Source organism: Haliotis asinina, chromosome 8 (genome assembly GCF_037392515.1).
Source record: "Haliotis asinina isolate JCU_RB_2024 chromosome 8, JCU_Hal_asi_v2, whole genome shotgun sequence".
Classification (NCBI taxonomy): Eukaryota; Metazoa; Mollusca; class Gastropoda; order Lepetellida; family Haliotidae; genus Haliotis; species Haliotis asinina.
Window position 1 is genome coordinate 5,609,622 of NC_090287.1, and position 18,642 is coordinate 5,628,263.

The 18,642-nt window shown below is 38.7% G+C and overlaps 1 protein-coding gene across 1 annotated transcript; it reads left to right on the plus strand.

The window, feature by feature from the left end:
- The first annotated feature begins 3,104 nt into the window (after positions 1-3,104).
- Positions 3,105-11,701, plus strand: LOC137294004 (thyroid transcription factor 1-like). The gene is made up of 2 exons (XM_067824917.1): positions 3,105-3,583; positions 8,727-11,701. Exons 1-2 carry the CDS (start codon positions 3,217-3,219, stop codon positions 9,587-9,589), a joined length of 1,230 nt encoding a protein of 409 aa, XP_067681018.1. The 5' UTR covers positions 3,105-3,216; the 3' UTR covers positions 9,590-11,701.
- The last annotated feature ends 6,941 nt before the right edge of the window (positions 11,702-18,642 follow it).

Sequence of the window (18,642 nt, forward strand, 5' to 3'; positions counted from 1 at the left end):
CCACCGACCGCTCTCACTGCTTGGACGTTCATGCACAGCAAAGAAGAATTTACGCGAAATAAAAGCTGTCACACCGGTTATTGTCCACAGCGATTATGGAAAGGTTCTTTATACGGGTTTTCTTATGTTATAATCCGCTAGTGTGCGAGCGGGGACGGGCTAGTGGGTTGGTGTTTGTCATCACTTCTCACGATACGCAACTGACTACTGCATCAATACCCAGACCCTCCCCTCTCATTTTCCACAATGGCAAAACTAAACAAGATATTTCTTAATGCCCCTTTTCAACAACAAATACAAGTCCCTACGTATTCACTAGGGTTTGTTCACAAAACACTCTCGCTTCAACACAAGCGCTGCAGGGAGCGTATGGCTTTTAGAAATTTCTAATGGTGGAGAGATTCGGTAGAAAGGCTCGAATTTCTTCTTCTCTTCCTCTAAGTTATATACAAAATATATTATGTACACATTTTATAGTTAAATAACAGCCTCGGCGTGGTATAAGCGCTCTCATTATAAGCGATATCGCTCCATCCATTCATAAGTATAAAGAGCAAATTTGAATACCACGGTCTGTCGGGGAAGGTATTCTTCCCTAACGAGGTTCGCCTCTCGTGAAAATTACATTATTACGGAGTACAACATATGCCGAGAGATGGTGTTATAGAAAAATGAGGGTCTAATAATAGGGTTGGTTGAGGGGTGGTGCGTTCGGAGGTGGGCAGGGACCAATATTTACATCATCCTCATTCCCATAATTTGACCTGCCGTACACTCTTACGCGAGTTTCCAAACTACGATTACAGAAACAAGCAATTTAAAAACTTTTAACGGGGAGCCTGTTCCTCTTAACCAGTGTCTATCGATTAAAGGGGATATTATCACTTTTTAGTCATTTGGACTAAATTTGCAACTTGTGCGATGCAAAAACCTCTGTACAAGCGGTTTTCCAAGCTAACGCTTTCCTATTGAGTCGCCAATCGGTTGGTTGTTTTTCGCTCGTTCGCTTTTGAAAAGAGAACCAATTTACTGTGGAAGCAGTAACTGTCCCTACAGCGCTTAAGAAACGGGGTTCAATAGGCGCGCACAGCATTACAATAAATCGCCTCAGTCAACTCTGTGAATAGCAGAAACACGTGTTAGAAAACTGTTAAGAAATCCCATTTCATAGCAAGAAGACAGGGTTTTGTCGTATCGCTAGGTGGATCTAGACTTCAACCGAGAAAGCCATAAGCATCTGATAATAAGCTCTCTGTGTTCCGATCCGCGCAGCAATCAAACACCCCCGGTCGAAATATTTGTAGGGTTTTGTTGACAAGAGCTCCTCGTGGGTTCCTTTTTTTACCATCTGTGCTTTTTGACAAAATATAAGTGATAATAAGCGATTGTATCTACCTGTTTCCCATTATTGGCAAGCTCTGGATATTGGTAGCGGTTTGTGTGGGTATAGCAGAGGGTGGAACGTGGAGGACTTAAGTGTCGCTCGACAAAAATGCCGATCTTTCATACAGCTCAGAGTTCAAACGTTGACAAGTATATTCTTATTTCTGAAATGTTGTAAACTGATGGTTTGCAAAGATCAACAAGACCCTTTGTGGGGTAACAATGTGTATTTATATATATATATATATATATATATATGTAAGTAAATATCATACGCGGGTCATTGTATATGTGTTTATATGAAAACAGTTATTTAAACTTCTTTGTACATATAAAGTTTTATGAAAGGAATAGTTTTCAATCTCAATCTATGTATAAAAGTGTAAGGTTGTTTAGTGTTGGGTCTCCATCTTCAAATTATGTATTTAAGCTTCCTATTGATAGACTGCTCTGAATGGGTGACCATCAACGGAGTTTCTGTTTAAAAAATAACGTAACCAACAATTACATCTATGGTGGATATAACGTAAATGGCGTCTCTTACGTTATGTCTAAACGAGTTTAGACGATATCAACTTTATGCTACATTTACCTATTATTATATTCATCGTGTTGCATTTTTCGTATATATACAACATTCCATGACATTTCTTCAACCGATAAACCATATAAAGAAAGATTGCTGGAAATAGCATATACACCGATTTATATCAGCTTAGAATATGGCAGACAGACAGACAGACAGACGAATTTATATACTCTGTTTTAACGAATAGCAAAACCTTTTATGGCATGGCAATACGCAGATACGGGTATCATTTATCAGTACTCTTGGGTAGATGAGATAATTGTGTTTAACACTTCTTTGAAGCAAAAGTAGCAACGTTTCAAAGACGAATTGCACATACATAAACATAACATTGCTGGCCTAGTAAAAATAGCAAAATATATATTAAAAACGCATATTTTGGACAGAGGGTTATAAATGTATATTCCACGCCTGAAGCCGATCCAATTCACGTTTTCCAGTCCCAGCGAACTGAATACAGTGGAATATATCCCAGAGATATCCCTTCATCCGTGCGTATCAGAAATGATAAAGTCATCTGTAATGTTGTTTAGAAGTCAGGTTTTAAGAGTCCGTGGCGTGCCAACCCGGCAACAAAAGTCTACAAGCCCTCCTCGTAGACTACTGCTACTATATACACAAACAACTTGACGCTATCCTAATAGATTACTGAACAAAAGTTTCATCGACTTCCAGTTCATTAAATAATCGTTTTTCTTGTCTGATTGATGCGCCTAAGCGGTGTCTATTAGCCGACGAGCCTCCCCTCTCGTTTCCCGTCTTCGTCTCATAATCGCCACTTGACACTGGCCCGCCTACATGGACCGAATCACTATGGCGGTATGTACTGCTAGTTTCGTCTTCCCATCTATGAACTTTCAGTCCAAAATCGGTACGTAAATTATGTTGCTAGTTGTATTTCTCAAGCGTGGCTGAATTTTCTTACGGGGATCAGTACTTATCGATTCGTTAGATTAATCAATCAGCGACGGCTCAACTCGCCTGTCGATCAGTCACCCGTGACGTCACCTAGCCAATCTCCTCGTAGCGGTGGGCGGAGCTTGTCTCGATGGTGGCAGCCTACTGGTCGGTTTGCGCGTGCGCAGAGTTGTGGTAGGGCCGGCTCGGATTTGACGGACGGTATAGAAATCTTGAGATGAGTTGATGATCTACACTGTAGTACTTGAGTGGCCAAGTGTCTACACACAACACACGAGTTGTCAACAGCAGACTCACAGAACCGAGCCGGGCGAGCGATCGGTTCTATGTCGCTTTCTCAGTGGAGCGCTGCTATGTCCCTGAGCCCAAAGCATACTACACCGTTTTCCGTCACAGATATACTCTCACCACTGGATCACGAGAATTACAAGAAGACAACCATCGAGGCGGCAATTCCGCCCCTCACCCCATACCGTAATACCCAACACCCCCAGAGCATGACAGGCATGGGTGGGATGGGGGGCATGAGTGTCCCCGTCACGAACCCCTACCACAACTACGTACCCCCCTTGTCTCACCACACAGGCTCCTTCCCCTCCCAGTACTGCCAGGGGTCGGATCTGGCTTACGGCGACCCCACAAGACATTCAACATCATCATGGTACGGTACCAACCCGGATCCCCGATTCGCATGTAAGTAATACTTCTGTTCTAACAGATAGTATGATATGTTGTTCATTTTTATGACTGAATTTACACATGTGTCTTAGTATGTGGCGGGTTTCGAAGTAGAGTTTATGTTTTTAAACCGTATTCCGTAGCAGTGTTGTAAAACGTTTATCTCACGGGCAGGGACGGTCAACTTTTAACTGGAACACAGTACAAGGAGATAATTTGTCAGCGATAAACGGGTACAGCGTGTGATAGCGTCAAACATCCTGTTTGGTCTACAGAGAGTTCTTGTTCAGTGTTCTATTCATTTTTAAACATTCTTTGTGGCCAGGGTGGGGTTATATATAAATGGGTTAACATTTATTGATGATTTGCATTACTCTCTGGGGTGAGTTTCTGACGGGGGTTTGGCAGTTTGTGTCGAGTGATTGTCGACTACCCTCATCCTCTTACCTAGCTCTCGAGATCTGAGAAGACGCTTCTAGTTATGTTGGTCACTCTCACCTCTTCATCCCCTTACCCCGGGGGTGACTGGACCAGCGCTAGACCCCGGGAACTACAACCAGTGATACACTATACATTACCACTACGCACTGGCAGTTTCCAATCTTTATTGCTAAAACGCCCAAGTTTACAAAGTTGTTGCCACAAAGTTCACCTACGTTTATCCGTTGTTTAATAAGTTTTAAAATGATTGAATGTTTAAAGTGTTCCCGTCAAGACGATAACAGTTTTAAGCAAACACAGTACGTGGAAGGCAAAAGTAAATAATATGTTTGAACAAACTCTTCATGAATTTGTGATTTTCCTTTACCTGCGGTAAAATTGGATAGTCTGGAAATTTAATATGTTCAACACTAGACGGGGCAGTTGACGACACTGCGCTTTGTTGTATAGACTCGTATTCCACGTGGTCCGGGCCCATTCCATAGTTTAGTTGAGTCAACATAGTAAAAGCTCCGAACCTGACAATTTCAGTAATACCGTTTTAAGAGTCAAAAATAGAATTTCTTTACACAGCAATAATTTTCAGTCTTTGGAAACACTATGTTCTCTTGCTTTTGATCTTTTACAGGAAACAAATTTTGTGTTTGTTATAAAAAATATTTGAAATGGACGTTATACTATTCCGTGTATTTTGAAAACAGAACTTAAACGTTAAAAGTGAAATTTGGTGCAAAATTCGCATTTGTCGAGGTCAGTCTTATTACTGTATTGTAAATTTCAGAGATGCGTTGACAGCTTGAAATCAAGCCGAGAGCCTCCCCATATATTCTTCACTTTGTTTATCTCGGCAAATACATTGCTTGCTCCTGTCATTAACTGATTTGTGTATATTTAACTCGCGGGATACATCCGGTGTATTGATACTGCGTTCATGCCTGTATTTAGAGAACATATCAATTATTAGTCAGTGTTAATTTGTCGGTGGTGAAATACACGAACAGGTGTGCGTTATGTTAGAGACACCACCACCCTCCCAGATTCAAATCCCTACCCCCAGGATTACTGTCAGTATCATAGGGGATTTTAGCCTGTGCCCAGGGATAACTGTCACTACCAGCAGGTTTAGTGGTTTCATTTTCAACCAGGATTCATTGATTATCCATCAGAAAACGTCCAATTTTAAGACAAAAATCGAAGCTACTGTTGCGACTAAAACAGCCGATTGTAAACGCGAGAAGAAGGTTGATTGTTATTTTTAGAAGAATTAATATCTAAGAGGAAACAGTCCTATACGTATTGACCCTCCGCGCGGTTAAAACGCCCCAGCGATGCATACATTTCTTTTGGAAATAGAAAAATAGGAAAATTGAATTTGAAAGGGATCCAGCGAAATAGTGGTGTTGATGCAATTGTTTGTATAGCGTTGTGTTCTTGCGCTGCATATTGTATAGATTCTATGCACTGTGTAGCTCGGCCATGAATGCATATCCGACTACAATCAGATAAACACATCAGGACTTATTCCAACAATCCATTTGATTGTGTGGGTAAATATTCTTAAAGTATTTCGCATACAATTTAATAAACACGGTTATAAGTTTAATATTCTTTACATTCCACTTATTTTCTAAATCGATACGCGACAGTTGTCCGCCATTCTTCTCATAACGATCGATGTACCTGGGCAAGTTCATGCTTTGTAATAGAGGTATTTTCCAATACGTTCAGAATATCAATATGATACACATTTCTTGCTTTTATGTCTTATCTTAATTTCTCCTTTACCTTCATAAAACATGCAGTTTACTCCCAAAAATAACCGATAATGCACCCCGCCTAAATTTACTTGAATAACATGAAACACTATGTATACACTGTGAACTTTATGAATTATGGTGCTTTCATAACGCGTATGGCGCTCAGTTAACTTAGGTAATCTAAGTGTTATAAATATTAACATACCTATTACGTACAGTATAGCCATATGTGATCAGATACAAAATTCTGCTCCCACTCCAGAAGCACGAGCGAGAGTAGCGTATAACAAAAATATGTGGTTGACATTAATACCCAACGATGTTGTCTGTCCAAGCTTGTCTTGACCAGTGGTCAACCCACACCACACCTGTGTCGGATTTACCCGCCCGTGGCTATTATCACCAATTATCCCCACTTTGTAGCGTTGTCCGTCACTCAGGAAAGGTGCGAATCGTCACAGCTAGGGCGGTAGTGAAGAATAGAAAACGCTAAAACCATTACGACTTGTTTGGGTGTGCGATTACCCCCGGATCAAGCGCACAGGGGCAGAGTCGCCCACCGGGTGCCCCGAAAACTTTCACACCTTCCCCCTAATAGTACTGTTTTGTTTCTCACCGTCAGATTTAGAAGAACACCTGGAATTATGTAGAGTGTATTTTATTTATGAATCAATCGGCAACCCATTTGACAGCCTTTGATAGCTCGGAAGACCCGTTATGGATGAGTCGTTCAAATGATTACCGATGATTGTTGGAGTGTCGCAAGTTTGTTTAACTGAATGGTCAATAAACGTGTTTGAGAAAATGAGACACAAATTTTATTTTACGTGTGAAAAATGTCAAACCTCCCTACTGCGTCTGGAAGATGTTGTAAATTATTTTTATAAGATGGGAATGTCTGTTAAGCTTTATAGCGACCAATCAATTTAAAACAAATTATGAAAAATCGATCGAAGTATTGGGTCAAAATCAAACATCTGTTCTCCTACCAGATTCTCAATTCAATTTCCCTAATTAAAGGTTTTTGTGTAAAATGCCCTCTATTGAAGATCAAATATGAAAATGGGAAAATCTATTACATTTGCGATTGATTTAGGTAATTGCTGACTATTGGGAATTATTAGGTCCGCGGTATGGAGGATCGTAGAACCCATCGCTGTTTTCTGTTTCTGAAATCTCGGAACGGAAACCGCAGTGTAGCACCGCGGAAACTCTCTCTGCACCCGCATTCCTGGCTAAAATGAAAACCATTAGACCGGTTTTTTTTTAAAGAAACACGTTTTGTGACAAGGAATAGTGTTTGTTTAATTCGAAGCGATGCGACGATTTCATCAGGTTTGAAGGGGTATTTATGTAAACCCGCATTATGTATAAAGAAAAACGTGAAAGCTTTTAATTTTCAATTTATCCTTACATCCGTTTCTAAATTCACTGAAACGAAATATATTGTTTGAGGAATTAATAATATTAATTGTGGAGTTATTTCTTTGCCGCAAGTTAAAAGGCATTTGTGCACGGTACTGAATCATTATCTTGATAAACACAATGGGAAACATGGAATAGTTGCTATATTATTCATTAGACCACAAATTCCAAAATCACCTACTTCAAACACCAAAAAGGAAATGACGTGGCCATAACGGCTAATTACCTGTTTTATTCTTGACACTTTCTGGCAACTTGAATTATTAATTTAAAGTCAAACGAATCAATATTTAGAGGTTTTATTCTTTGAGTGTCGCTATTGAATTATTCTCATATGATGCCAAATTCGTTCGAACATGAACTTTATTGTAAAGATGTGTAATACATAACACGTTCTATTCCTCTCATACTGCATATTGCGACATTGTGAAAAACCCAAATGATGTGCAACGTATTTTCTGAGGAAAATACAAGATAGCATATCGTTCAACCATGCATGCTTCGTATTTCGAATGCTCTTGACCTATCACTGTTAGGTATACTCAGATTAAACAGTGAACTAAAGTTTATCCAACTGTATGTAAGAGTTTATCATTCTAAAGTATTCTGTGAAAGAAATATATTTGTTTTTAAATTACCGCATTGTATACAATAGTTAATATGAATGTCTTTTTCAATAAATAATTGCAAAATAATTTTAAAAGCTAGTATTATGCTTACATTTTGATATGAAAATCGGCACCAAATTTTACTATGGAATTTAAATCAGAGCTAAATATGATACACCATTTTCTTACGTGATAAGATTTTCCTATCTTATCAGCTGTGAAAACGATTACCTTGCGCCGTTGAGCATAGAGCATAGATAACGATGGTAAACTTTAACTCTGATGCCTGGCCACGCTGCAGTTGAAGACACTCACCTTTACAATGTAGCACATGCTTGTTACATACTGATGTTAAATGTTTCTGTTATAGTGTGTGTATTAAACGTTCGGTGTACCTCTTAGTTTTAATCATTATCACTGGAAACGAAATAATTATATCCCAAAGCATCTAAGACAATTCACGGGTTCTGTACTCTAAGACTTGTGTGCTGGACTTGTGAACCAGGTGAGGATTTTCTTGATACATTTATAGACTAATCAAAACCACATGTATGTTGTGATTATTGATACACGCTAATAGAGTGCTATTACGGGTTAATGCTGCTATTGATGTGTGCAATACAAAAGGAATTATTTACGCAAGACCAGAACCATACCATCGAGACCAAGCGAAATACATTTCTATAGTTTCAGATAATATCAAGCACGGATGATTAAAGATCATTCTGTACTTTCCCATGCTAGTGTTATGTGCATGGATGATCTTTAAAATAAATATTTCAGTTTTACAGACACTTTTGAAAATAATCATTTCGTTTCCTGTGTGTTATACTGACTTCTGTGTTATAGCGTGGTTATGTGTATACTAGTATTCCGAGAGCGCATTTTGATACATTTTGTATCTAACAGCGTCTTCATCTCTTGCAGTTTCACGGCTGGCGATGAACAGCTCCTGTGCAATGTCCTCGATGCCAATGTCTGGGGGGATGGGAACTGGCCTTGGTGGTCTGGATCAGAGCGGGAGGGGGATGCAGTTTCCTTTGACCCAGAGACGCAAGAGGAGGGTGCTTTTCTCCCAGGCTCAGGTTTATGAGTTGGAACGGCGCTTTAAGCAGCAGAAATACCTCTCCGCTCCAGAACGAGAGCATCTGTCAAGCATGATTAACCTAACCCCTACACAGGTTAAAATATGGTTCCAGAACCACCGCTACAAGTGTAAACGTCAGCAGAAGGATAAGGAAAAGATGGATCAGACATCAAAGGAAAGCTCAAGCAGTGACAGCAATCAGAACAATGCCAGGTCGTCGTCGTCATCGTCGTCAAACTCCCAGTCAGCTCAGGCAAACAACAACAATAACGGTGGCAGCCAAACTTCTCAGTCAAACTCTAACAATCCTTCCCCACGGCGGGTGGCCGTTCCGGTGCTTGTGAAGGATGGGAAACCGTGTGCTAGTTCTGGGAGCAACGACGGAGGAGGAGGAGGTGGTGGTGGCCAACAACAGCAGCAGAGTCAAGGAGGGTCCAGTCACCCGACTGTGTCTCCTTCTCTACAGCACCAGACCTCTCTCCATTCCTCTTGTGCTGTTTCCACTGCCAAGAACCTATCTCACTCAAACACTCTAGGGTCTCCGACCTTAGCAGAGATCTCCGGGTCCCTGTCACACTCTGGAGCGACCTCTCAGTCTAGCCACTCTGTGCTGCACCACGGCTTGGGTGGTTACAACTCTCCCGGCATCAACTCCAACGCCCTCTCCTCTTCCCCGTACCTGGTAAATGGAAGAACTTGGTAACTGGATATATTTCTTCCTTCTTATGGACATGAACACCAGGTGTTATGTGAACTATTCTTGTATACTGTTGTGTCTCGTATGTCATAAACACCCCTCCCCTTCCACCCCCTTACTCACACAAATACTCCTGTTGTTAAATATGCTCGTAAAATTCCCAATCTACCTAGCACCGGGTTTATTTCTCCAAAGCAAATTTGCTGCCGTTTAATGGTCGTCATATCAGACTGTGACCAAAGCTGCATCGCCGAATGAAGGTTTTTATAATGGTGAGCGTGTTTGCCAAGTGCCAATATCCTTATCATACAAGCGTACTAGGCAATATTCCCCGGACCAATCAAATAGATATAATATTTATGAAACAATCTTTTATTTCTTTGCTCAAACGATATATCGGTACTCCATTTGTAGAAATTCCAGTAATATAGTACCCGTACTTCTCAGCTATAAGTTCGCCTTTGAAAACCTTCTTATTAATTTCTCCCTTTTCAATATATGTTTAGCGTGCAAGGACTTTATAGTTTTCATCTTTTATGGTATCCCATCAATATTTCAATTTCAAATATTTTCAAAATTAGAATGATATACGGTTTTGCTGGTACCGTTATGTTTGTTGGAGCAGTCGGAATCAAGACATTTGTCTATATTTCTACCAGTTTGGCTTTTTATAATATTTATGGCAAAACCATATATTTTAAGTTATTAACATTAAATAAATTTACTTATTCTAAAACAAATATACCGAATTAGTCAGATAAAACTTAGCTGTAAGGGTTTGACAATCCCGAACATGTCGCTTGTCTGTTGGAAGATAAGCAGAATACAATATACACTTAATTTGAGTAGACCAAACCACGGCCACAGTGTACATTGTTCACGATACTTGATGAGCTGGGTAGCTTAATCGAGCAGTTATTGGACACAGAATGAATTTCATTGTTGCGTGTATCACATGAATGTGAGGGAAAACAGTGTTTATCGACCGGAGTATACAGCACAATGTGACTACATTGAAAACGAGAGGGGTAGCATTACTTGGTTTACTTTGATAGGAGACGAATTGATTAAAACACTTGATTCCTTGGTGGGAAGGGCGGGAACGAACATTTCTATTTTATCCTGATAGACATAATCTAGACAGAAGCACTAGAAGACTCAAGAGTGTGTTTAGTCCAGTTTAAAGTGGTTTACATATATATATGTAATACATATATGATAATGGTCATATTTTACATTTGATTTTTATAGTAGCATGCATAAGAACCGGGTGTTATGGCTGATAGTGTTATAAGTGTGTTCCGTCGCCATTTTGTGAAATGTTTGTTTTTCTTAAATTTAATAATTTAAAAACAGTGAATACGCAATTTTATCGCAACAATATGACAGTATTCAGTAAACCCATTTGTTTATTGTGTTTTGTTAAAGCACTGGCTGTCTTGATATGATTCCGTCATGCTGATAATGATTAGTGTGTGATGTCAGTTGTTTATCTGGCACCAGGTGTTTACAGCTATTTTTGAAATGTCGTATCCATTTTGTGCGTCCCTCTTTTTTAAAAATAATTTTGCTGTTATACTATTTGTATTGAGAAGATTATCTATGAAAGTGCAATCAATCGATGTAGTAATGACATGCACATTGCAGCAAATTTGCTTTAAACGGAATCAGGTGCTAGAACATATTGTTCATGTCATAAATGAGCAACGACCTGCCAATCACCCATGTAAGTTATTAATGTAGATTTCATTACATTACCTTGACAACGTGTTTACTACGTTTGTTCAGAAATTGTATATGGACAATTCTTGCACCCTATCCTTCAAGCGGCCATGTTTGCTGGCGCTAGTTGAACTTGAACAGTTTTACAACCCCTCCCCCCTTCTCAACTCACTATAAACCGGGATCCTGGTGTCATTAAATTGAGGCGGACATGGGGGTTTATTTACCCACGTTGTGTCCAATACTTGCAATAAGGCGTCTTGTCGGACCAGCGCAGGTTTTCGATATATTGCGGAACAATGTCCTTCGATGTGTAGATTTCATATTTTGTTCACCACTTAAGGCCTCTAGGCCCGTGGTTAACGTTATTCAGAAATAAATTTTTCTTATGTGGAATTTCCCTTTGTCTATTTCTTTATGTACTGACTGACTCGCAGGTTTAAAGCCCTGAGTCAAAGAACAATTTCATTTCGTTCAAAAAAATTTTGATGTCTCGTTCTAAGAATGTCCGTCATAGTAGAGTTGTTCAAGATGAGTGTCAGCGCCTATGTATGTGACGAAGTGTTATTTACATTCTGTAACGAGTGACATGCTATTCAATTGTACTTCAAGTCTTGGTTTTCACTTCCTGATGACTGACAGTTAACCCCTGTTAAATCATAAACGTGTCTGTCATACTAGGATAACTTTGTTGTATGACATTATTGTACAGCATCTTCGTTAAGTATCCAAAATGTTCTTACTAATTATTCCATGGTGGTAGATGTAAGAGAAAGTCTTCATTGCACACATTCTTTAACAGAAAATATTTTTCATTTTGATATGCAAAACAGTTTCTTAAAATGAACTATTCAGTAATAAATCTATATAACCAGCTTATTATTAGCAAATAGTATAGGAGAATTAAAACTGTGTGTTCTCTCATTTCTAAAACTATGCGGACACAGAAAAAGAACCAGTGCTACGAATGTTTATACACCTCAATGAGCAATTTAAGTAAGCAAATGACGTGCCCACTCTCAGTGAATATTCGTGAATTCAATTAATTCAAACCTATTAATATCAGTGTGAAAACTGAATCATTGAAAATTGCCTCTCAACCTTTATGGAGACTACAGTTTTGAATATTGCACAGCCATGTTACCAGTTTGTCAGTAATACTTACTAGGTGTTATAGACACACTGCGCATATATACACATTACAGTTGTACCTATTTATATCTTGTAAATCTTTCAAATCTGCATGTCTGTTATCTCCGTGAGCATGACAAAATATCCAACCCGCACACACGGACACTCACGACACGGTGTACCCCGAACAAGAGTTTTCCTTGCTGGAGGGGTGAGCGTCTGTATGTAGAATCCTGGGACGACATATTATTCTGTAGACGTCTCCAGGGCACTGAACATAAGACGGGTACAAGCCGCAAGGAAGAGTAGCTCCACTTCCATACATGCAATTATACCGCCGCGGTTCAGTCCCCGTGTACCTGGCAATTACCTACAATTTAGCATTAAACGTATTGCTGAGACCTCTATTGTCCCGTTAATCGTTCCTGTTGGGTCTTTATGAACTTAATCAGATTGTACATAGCATTAGATTTTACTAGGGGAAATGTGTAGGTCCCTTCTATACCCATCTTCGCCATGGAACGAGCTTTGTGTCTGTCACACATTCGTCAAATGTCTGTTTAAAGTTGTTTCGTGTAGATAACGACAACTTACGATATGCCCTGTTTTGTTGTGCTGTGCTGTGCTGTGCTGTGCTGTGCTGTGCTGTGCTGTGCTGTGCTGTGCTGTGCTGTGCTTATTAATACTAGTCCATGTCTCACTCTTTTGTTTCAAATTAGATATTCTTTGGTTTTCTGTTTGAAGGAAGTATCTGTATTTTGTCATATTGTCAAAAAACAACGTAATCGTTTCATGAAGTAATTCTTCAAGACAACTTTTAGAGGGCCTCGTGGTCCTGATGAACCAAGAAAGATAGCCACTGTTAGAGCAAGACAAGGTCCTTCCTTTGTTAGTCCCTTGTCAAATGTAGGACTTTAGTAATATAGCCGGGTGAGTAGGGTACCTGTAGTAGTGGCTATACCCGTCAGTGACTGTTCCAGCTACCTGCACCTTGCACACACGACACAGAGATGAAACGGCCGAACTATTTAATAAACCCCTTCAAACGTTTGAAATATAATGGGTATAATAATTAAAACATTTGAATCGTATTTTGTGTTAGTGATGTCTAAAATGTAGTAAAACAAAAGCAGATCCGCCTTGGAGATGCATGTACAGTTATAATGTCATCTAGTCCTCCAGTCACCCCGCGGGAGAATAATGATCTTTTATAGTAACACACTCCAGTGATAGATACATCCATATTTGAAGACGATTGCTGCCGAATCCAGTTTGTGTTGGATAAATACAAAGTGTGGGTATTCAAATAAAAGCATTTTTTACATGTCTGTAAGGATTCAAATGCTTTTTAAGCATCTTATAAAATTATATCACATTTGAAGTGTTGTCAGCAGTGTAAAGGTTAATGTTGATCTCCATCTCTCCATCCCAGTCATGTCAACTCTGTGTCTCTCCCTACACCTACAGCTCTATACAAAGCACCGTGTTTGTCTTGCAGTGCACAGATATATAATCTTCCCCAGTCTGGTCAGGTGAACACATAGCAGCAGATAACAGAGGCTTTGTAGCGGTTAAACATGCCATAGAATATATCTTCTATAGAAGGAAAATAGGGAAACTTCCAAATGTTTTCATACAGCAGTTTTAAAAGGACACAGATGTTCAAACTTTGCTTTTCAGAAATGATCTGCTCCCCAAATATTGCTCTGATGTTAGCGTTATTAGTTTTCACATTATTCGGTTTGGTGATGTGTGTTTGAGGGTGCTCGGAGCTTGGTGTATGTAGGTTACTTACATGTTAATGAGCTCGTTTACAGTGTGGTATGTGCATGCATCAACAGTTTCCCTCAATTCCAAATCATTTCTTTTATATAAAATGACATTGGTCACTGTAAATATATTTCTGGTTTGACAAATGTGGGGTTTTTTTAAAAAAAAAATACTTCCAAAGTTATAACTTGTGTTATACACGTATCTTCAAAATGAAACATTAACTAATACACGGACATTTTTAACGGGATCTCATACTATTTTGATATGTTTTAGTGTAAGGATGTACACACATAATTAGTTGAACGTATACATAGGGTAGTTCTCATGTTTTGCATAAGCAGTTAAATGTCAATAACAATCGCCGAACGAAATAATTCACCTTACTTGAAAAAGGTAACCTTTTTATACAGTCGGCGGAATATAGCCATCTCAAGCTTAAGATTCCACTGGCAGTCAAGATGTTCAGATGGTGTCCTTTTTCTATAGAGTTGAAACCGTCACGGATGAGGAACCGACAATCCCCTGTGTACAGAGGGTGGGTGGGAAGGTTTGTGCACACATGATCTAGGCCGCTCATTTCATTCAACATTTCAATTACATTGAACATTGCAAAGGCGATGAACCGACAACTTGTGTCTAGGGTACTATGCTAGTTAGCCTAGAATGAGGTTCTGTGTCATGTTAGTGGCCGTAGTTTACCCTTGTATGTGGCTGTTCGTGGCAAAGGAAGGTCTACGGTGTTCATGATGACACTATACGGATTGGAGCCAACGGCATTGCTTGAAGTAGTCTATCGTTCTGGAACTGTCTTAATGCTGTGCTATAATCTTTTTCATGTCAGTTTATTAGGACGTAGTCATATTGTAATGTCTACTAAACGTATCCTTGTCTTTCTCATGAAATATTTTTTTGAAAGTGTGGAACATTAAGATTTACATAGAAACATTGGCGGTTTTTCTGAAGGCGTCTGGTGATGTTGTCTTTTTGGTAGTGAATATTATGTGATAAGAATGAAACATAAACAGCATCATTTGATAGGTGCCAGTGATATACATACCATCATTTTCGTTTGCGAAACTTTCTTAAATACTTTTAAAGTATCAGAATATGCATGATGAATATTAGGACATAAGGATGTGATATTGAGTTATTACCTGTTACGAGTTTCTGTTCTTTGAAACGTACGATATAGCTCTATGAATATTTTCAGTGCTAAATGGTGTATGTATTTAGTGATATCTGTTTAACATATTTCCTCTTTTCGTTTCATTCTTACCTCTTAATTTGGAGGGGGCGCTGTTAATTTTTGCCATATTCGAAGGACAATATCAGCAGGTGTCATTTTGTTTGTCACAAGTATACAACACTATCATACGCGTCCAACAAAAATGTCTGTTTGGATTATGCAAGATGTGGTAAAACATTACCTACCTTACCTAATAATAGGAACATGTTCATATAATTCCTTCCAGGTCCTGTATGGCCCACCAATCTGACAACGCCAGTCAACAATATGTCGCAAGTGTTTTCTTAAACAAACTGCATTAGGTATATCATTTCACAGTGATCACATTTATATCAGTTGATCACTAAAAAGCAGTGATGACATAAGGAGGTCATGCCAGGAGGTCATGCATGTTTCATCAGTAGCACCAATCTTAGAACATATTTCACACCAAAGAGGTGTCTGTGGACATGCATGAAAATATGTCACATTAATGAGATGCTTGTTGTTAGGACATAATAATAAATATAATTCCTCTGTAATCATCCCAGGTCTGCTCATGTTGACAAATGTTGACTGATACAGTTTATATAATTATTCCTCTCTTTAATCCTATCAAGCAGAATTTCATGGAAATACAACATCAATATGAAAAAGTGCCTCACTGAAAATATTTGATATCGACTTTTACTCAAGACCGCTCTTTTCTACATGTTTTCATAGATAACAAGTAAACCTTGAAACTATAATATTACGGAATCGCAATATGTTGTTGCTTCGCTGTAGGCAATGTTGTTTCAGCTGAGTAGATAAAATCCATATTTGTACATCTAGATTGTAAACAATATAAATATGATAGATTTCATATTTGTTATCAACGAACCCAACATTCTGAACCCAACTGTTTCTTCAGCAAAAATGATCGACAAATCAGAACTGAATTTCATCACGCATAAATAGGATCTTTTGAAGAACGGTAATCGATGGTTCTCACAAATCTCGTCTATTTACTCACCACTGAAAATTATCATCACAAAATTATTCTAATTGCAGGGAGATTTATGGTATCGTATTCTGATCCAGAAATAATCACACGATGAGTTTAATGTGGGGATTTATGGTCCATCCCCGTAATATAGTAATTATTGTTGTATGGGCATATGGGGGGAATCGATACTTGCCCCCAAGCAACCAGAGACCGGTCTTTGGGTATAAAGCGATGTCGGACGACGACAATTGGTCCATTGTCCGTCTCTCTGACGGCATCTACCCCCTCAATGTGATATACAATATTTTTTCATATTATTATTTCTTCTTCGTTGTCCTTTCTTCTTCCTCTACTTCTTCTTCTTCTTCTTCTTCTTCTTTATCCTCTTCTTCTTCTCCCTAGCAACAGTAAAGCCATGCCAGTTATGTCTGACATATTTATGGATGGTGATTTGCCCTCTAGTATACAAAATGATGGTAATGAAGATCAGTCACTTTATGTCACGTTACATAATGCAAATAACAAAACCATCTATCTATCTATCTATCTATCTATCTATCTATCTATCTATCTATCTATCTATCTATCTATCTATCTATCTGTCTGTCTGTCTGTCTGTCTGTCTGTCTGTCTGTCTGTCTGTCTGTCTGTCTATCTATCTATCTATCCATCCATCCATCCATCCATCCATCATCCATATATATATATATATATATATATATATAGACAGAGAGAGAGAGAGAGAGAGAGAGAGAGACGTTCACGTTTATACTTGCATTTGAAGTCATTTCAATTATATTGCATTTGATTGAAATGGTACTGGAGGTAATCTTATTCATATGTGTTTTTGGAAATTTAATTAACAGATGCCCTTTACCATTTAAAGATTCACGAAAGAATACAATTACTATGACGCTCTGCATACACAGCTCCAGAACACGTAATGAGAAAGAAATAGTAGCACCGGCCAGATCATCCAGCTATTCAAGATTCATCCCAAGACGTTATCGACACGGCCTACATGCCGTTGTCTCAGTAAAGCCTTTCTATCGCCGCGTTCTATTTACAATGTTTTCAGTTCATTTGAAGGTATTATGCATCACACCGAATTTAATTACATTCAAGTGCAATTCACCCACCATATCTCAACAAGGCTTAATAAAGTTCAGAAATCTGCCGTATCAAATTTCCTGAGATTTCTCCAGATGTATGTTTGTATACGATGTTGAAACTGACATGCTACGTACAAGTGTAATATATGGACATTACATGAAGCTGGGGAGTAGTTAAGACAGTGGGTTTGGTATCTGTTGACAATTGACATCTATACACCCCCAACAGCCGTAATAAACCGTCCCTTTGGCCTGTCGCCTACTTGTAAAGTGCCCGGATGTTTATAGCATGGCAATGTTGCCAGATCGGTCTAGTGAGCACCAGTTCAGACAATGGCTTGAGATATCTTACTTAATTGCAATTTGAATGTGTTTCTGTGGAGTCAGTGTTTAATTTAGTTTCAGTGTGAAGTGTATGAATAAACGGAAACTCTCTGTGTATTTAACTGAATTATATCATTGTGATGTTTTTACTGTAATGCAATTTTGCACGTATATTATGACCTGTTGTTTTGTGTCAATGCTACAACTGAAACATGAAATTCCATCAAATTTTGTCTAAGTTATTAAATCAAATTTAGTTCAGTATGATCTTGATATGATTTCAGTCAAATTGTTGTCTTGATAAAAAAAACATCTCAAGGAATCGTTTCACGTTAATAACTCAGCACGTTCAGAACTGTTTTAGTGCACGTGGAGTTCTTAATAATGTCACACGGTGTTGTCCCTCTTTTATCCTGTGCCAACGTTTGTTGAAGCAATAGTCCATTTTCCTTTAATATTCACTTTTTTAGCCGAAACTCAGCTGGATCTTTTTCATTGATAATTTTAGAAATTGTGCATGGCAGTTTCTTTCCTTACTCCACATCAAAATCATTTGATTTTGTGGTTCGAACCTTCTGTTTCTGTTATAGTCACAGCTACCCCAAGGACTATCTTAATCACATGCTACCCACCCGACATGTCTCTAGACGACCTTGTATATTTATGGAGTAAAGATGTTCATGACAAATACAGTTACATCTCCATGATCATAAATTCGTAACACAAAACTACTAGCCTGAGTCAGTTTGATGTATATATTTACAATAATCTATTTTAACATATA